Source organism: Fukomys damarensis, unplaced genomic scaffold (genome assembly GCF_012274545.1).
Source record: "Fukomys damarensis isolate Sample0158 unplaced genomic scaffold, DMR_v1.0_HiC HiC_scaffold_13, whole genome shotgun sequence".
NCBI classification, from domain to species: Eukaryota; Metazoa; Chordata; class Mammalia; order Rodentia; family Bathyergidae; genus Fukomys; species Fukomys damarensis.
The window spans coordinates 37,932,441-37,936,910 of NW_022900925.1; the positions used below are offsets into that span (position 1 = coordinate 37,932,441).

At 64.3% G+C, this 4,470-nt stretch overlaps 1 protein-coding gene across 1 annotated transcript in view; it reads right to left on the reverse strand.

Annotated features, from left to right (window-relative positions):
- Positions 1-2: 2 nt before the first annotated feature.
- Kcnh4 (potassium voltage-gated channel subfamily H member 4) overlaps positions 3-4,470 on the reverse strand; it is a gene marked incomplete at its 3' end in the record, with an annotated part of 15,079 nt that continues 10,611 nt past the window's right edge. Inside the window, exons 11-17 of the mRNA XM_010635556.1 lie at positions 3,792-4,059; positions 3,100-3,326; positions 2,762-2,800; positions 2,518-2,658; positions 1,958-2,429; positions 1,207-1,280; positions 3-83 (exon numbers count right to left, since the gene is read on the reverse strand). Coding sequence (XP_010633858.1) covers positions 3-83; positions 1,207-1,280; positions 1,958-2,429; positions 2,518-2,658; positions 2,762-2,800; positions 3,100-3,326; positions 3,792-4,059 — 1,302 coding nt within the window. The remainder of the gene's footprint in view (positions 84-1,206; positions 1,281-1,957; positions 2,430-2,517; positions 2,659-2,761; positions 2,801-3,099; positions 3,327-3,791; positions 4,060-4,470) is intronic.

The following is a 4,470-nucleotide window of genomic DNA, read 5'->3' on the forward strand; positions in this document are numbered from 1 at the left end:
GGGCCCAGGCGGGCCTGCAACAGGCTGGCCACTAGCCGCAGCTCCCGGCTCAGCTGGGACACTTCCTGGTTGAGGCGAGAAATCTGTCGAAGACACGTGGAGGTGTCTCACAGTGCCACAGGTGCTGCCCTCTGGTTTTCGGAGCTCCGCACCCTCACCCTGGGAGGAAGGCCCGGGACAGACACCGCAGTATCCTTCCAAGAGGGATTGGGCAGCAGGCGGTGCTGTTCCCCTCCCTCCCTGTGACTAAATGTAGACTCGTGCTCCGAGAGCCGCGGCCGGGCCAGGCCCTCACAAGCTCAAGCACCTGCTCCGTGGTGTTCACACTCTTGCCAATGCAGTCAGTCACAGAACGCCTGGAAGATCCCTGGGCCCACCCCAGCTCTATCCCAAGGTGAGCAAGGCCCAGGAATCTGCATTATTTTCAGCACTTGAGACTGACCCCCGGGCTGGGGTCTTCACACTGAGCTACACATCCGCAGCCCTTTTTACTTCGACAGGGTCTCACTGAATTACTAAAGTGCCCAAACTGGGCTTGAATTTTTGGGGGAGGGTACTGGGAATCGAACTCAGGAATTGGCGCTTGCCAAGCAGGCATGGTGCCCCTGAGCTACGTCCCCTGCCACTGGGCTTGGATTCTTAACCCTCCTGCCTCAGCCTCCCAGAGTGCTGGGATGGCAGGCGGGCACTTGCACACTCACCAGGAATCTGTACTTTAAGAGCTGACAGACACTCAGGTTTGGGGACCACTGGTCTCAAAGTGGAAGACGCTTGTGGCAGTGAGAAACAGGCCTTCCCCTATCTCCAGTGTGGGGCGGGTCCTGCCCTGGTTCAGGCTCTGCCCCTGGGGTGCCAGCTGTTTATCAGAGCCCGGGCAGGACTCCCTGGGGTGGGCCTGGCTGCGCTATGGCGACAACACAGGTCTGGGATCCCTGGGGAGTGGCCCACAGGCTCTGGGCTCCTCCAGGCCGGGTTCCCCAGACACGAAAGCCTCCTCCCCAGGCTCATTTCGCAGGGCTGGGGCCGCATAGAGCGAGCAGGGGTCAGAGGAGGGGCCTCACCGCAGGGCTGGACTGGATTTCTCCCATTTTTGGGTGAGGAAACTCAAGTCTAGAGAGCTCCTGGGGCTGGCACAGCCGGTGAGAGGGTCGGAACCCAGGACCCTGGCTCCTGAGCCCCAGGACCATGGGCGCCCGCCTCACCCACCTCCTGGTTCAGCCTGCAGACTTTCTCCTTCACTGCCTCTGCCTCTGTGGCCAGCTCTGGGCTCGTCCTGGTGCCTGCAGGACAGGGGTGAGGGTGAGGCTGGGACAGGGACAGGGACTCTGTGGTGGGCCGGGCAGGGAGCAGGGGAGAAAGGGCTGTGGTGTCGGGGACCCGGAAACCCAAGGTCCTCGGCTGGTTTGCAGGCCCTGGAACTCCCCAGATCATCCCCAGCCTCTCCAGGCCCAGACCAGTGTCCGTCTGCTGTGTGCACCCTGGTGCCTTCCAACGGCTGTCCTGCTCCACAGGCCAAAGTCCTGCCCTAACCACGTTTTCTTTTCTTGTACTGGAGACTGAATCCAGGGCCTTCACACTGAACTGCATCCCCAGGCCTTTGTTCAATTTCTTATCTTCAGACAAGATCGCATTGAGTCACCGAGTTCCTCAGGCTGGGCTCAGAGCTGTGATCCTCCACTACAGCCTCAAGAGGGCTGGGATCACAGGCATGGGCCACCATGCCAGCAGCTCACGTGTCCTGTCCTCTCCTAACGGAGTCATTTTTTTTGTCTCAATTGTATTTTGTACCTGATTCCAGAATCCCTTATCTGGACACACAGTCGTCCCCCACAGTGGGAGGGGATCCCCCACGAGTGTTTCTGTGCATTCCTAGCCTGGTGCCTGGCATGTGGGATGGATGGATGGGTGGCAGGTGTGAAGGGTGAGCTGTAAGCTGACATCTGCCACTGGCCCTTACCTGCCAGGGGGCCCTGGGAGCAGGGCCTTGGGGGCTCAGGCCTCCTGCTGAGCCGGAACGTAGGGGCCTCAGCCGTGGGGCCCGAGTCCTCGATGCCATCCACTACCCTGGGGATGGGGCAGTGCCCGTCAGCACACGGAAGGTGTACAGGCCTGAGCGGTGCAGGTAGAGGGCCAAGGGGCCTTGGCCATGGACCGGAGGGGGCCCCGGTCAGAGGGGTGGGCAGGGCAGGGCAGCTGAGGTACAGGAGACAGCACGTGTGGGAACGCCGGGGACGGCGCCCCGCAAGGGTTCTAGAAGCCGGAGGGGTACAGAAAGGGCACGGGAGGCGGCGTCTCACCGGGGACTGAGGTCTGGAGGTCCGCAGGTTCCCGGCGGGGCAATGAGAAGCTGAGGGGGCCTCCGGGCAGGGCAGCTGAGGTACAGGAGACAGCACGTGTGGGAACGCCGGGGACGGCGCCCCGCAAGGGTTCTAGAAGCCGGAGGGGTACAGAAAGGGCACGGGAGGCGGCGTCTCACCGGGGACTGAGGTCTCGAGGTCCGCAGGTTCCCGGCGGGGCAATGAGAAGCTGAGGGGGCCTCCGGGCAGCGGAGAGCCGCAGGGGAAGAGGACCCCCCCTGGGCGCCCCGGAGCCGCCCTCTGGCTCCGTGATGGACGGCAGAGTCTTGTCTGAGGAAGAGCCGAGGCTGTTGGTGCGCGGCTGTGGGCAGAGGGAACAGCAGTGCTGCGGGAGCGGGGACAGCAGGCCCTTCCTGGGGAACGGGGGAGCAGGGTCCCCACCCAGCGCCCAGAAAGGGGGTTACCTGGGAGAGGCGGGGGGACCGGGCAGAGCGGCTGAGGGCCTGTGGGGACACCAGAGGTTCGGGCCGGCCCCCCACCCTGACCCACCCAGCGGGGCCCAGGTGTGAGGCATATGGGGCCGTCGTGTAGAAACAACTAGACACCCCCAACTCCGGCTCAAGGAATCGGGGCGAGGCCAACGTGCCCCCAGAACATGGGTCAAAGCTGGAAGCAGGGAGGAGCACAGCTGGGGTCGGAGAGGGGAGAGGCCGAGCTGACATCCCCAGGGACCAGGGTGTCACCCGGGCTGTCTGGGGCTGGGGGGTCAGCTTTGGAAGAAGGGACCTCGGGGTCCACATACGCTGGTGTCAACGCCCTGGCGCAGGTTGAAGGTGAGGTCGCGGGGCAGGCTGGCCCGGAAGACGACCCCGTACTCGGGGTACAGCCTCAGGACCTCGGCCAGCCCCTGGCTGTTCAGCTGCTGCAGGCCGCAGTAGGTCAGGGCTCTGACATCAGCGCCGGCCTTCAGCACAAAGCCCGGGCCTGCCCCCGGCTCAGGGACGTCTGCCCCAATCAGGTCCCCCTTCCCTGCAGGGAGGGACAGCAGCAGTCAGCTGGGGCAGGGGGCTGAAGATGGTTGGATGGATGGATGGATGGACTGATAATGGCCGGAAAACGGGTGGCTGATGGATCCGAGGGATGATCAGTATGCTGAAGGATGTTCACAAGGGCTGGGTCAAGGGCTTGTGGAGATCAAGGGAATTGGGAAAAGGTCGTGGAGGGTGACAGATGGAGGCAGGGAGGCCTAAGTGGCTGCGTGGGAGGGTTGGGGAGTGACCAGTGGAGCTGGGCTGTCACTCACGCCGTGGCCGGTTAAAGAGGAAAGGCCAACGGAGCTTGGGTCATCAGCCAACGATCATTGGGGGTAGGAGATGGGCAACAGGAAAGGACCAGCGGACTTGAGGAACAGTCACGGGGAAGGCCAAGGGTTAGGGAGAGGAGTACGGCCCCAGATGCCTGGCTCTCCCCACGGCCCTGGGGACGGCTCCTCACCCAGGATGGCCAGCACCGTGCTGTCCCTCAGCACCTCCAGGGAGCCGGAGCGCACGTAGTAGTGCGCCTGAAGGGCGTCCCCGCGGCGCAGCAGGTACTCGCCCGGGGCACAGAAGGAGGCCTTGATGTGCAGGGACAGTGCCCGCAGGCAGCCCCGGCTTGCAGGCCCAAACAGCGGCAGCTGCAGGATCTCCCGGTTCAGGTGCATGGCGACGTCGGCCCGCAGCTCGTCTGGGAAGTCACGCAGTAACTGCATGGGGGGCACAGGTCACTGGCCGTCCCCACACCTGCATGTGCTCTTCGCCGACCTCCAGGAAGCCCGCGTGTCTGACCGCATCTCACTGGCTGGGTCCGGCTCCCAGCCTCGCTCCTGGCAGAGACCAGAGTCCTCCTCCCAGTTGGACACCCGGGCTGTGCCTGGTCACGCAGACATCCCGGCTCTCAGCCCCCACGGCCAGAGCCACCCGGCCAGGAGTTGGGAGGCTGGGAGAGCGGCTGCCACTGCTCGGGGTCCCTGTGGGCCTCGGTACCCACAGCGGCCAGGTGCAGGGCTAAGTGAGGTCCAGACGCTGACCGGGACTTCACAGGACTGAGCTCCGTCTGCGTTTTGGTCTCCTCTGGGGAGCTCCCAGGCCCGTGGGAGGGACATCCTGGGGCCGGCCCCTCTCCCCCTCTTCCT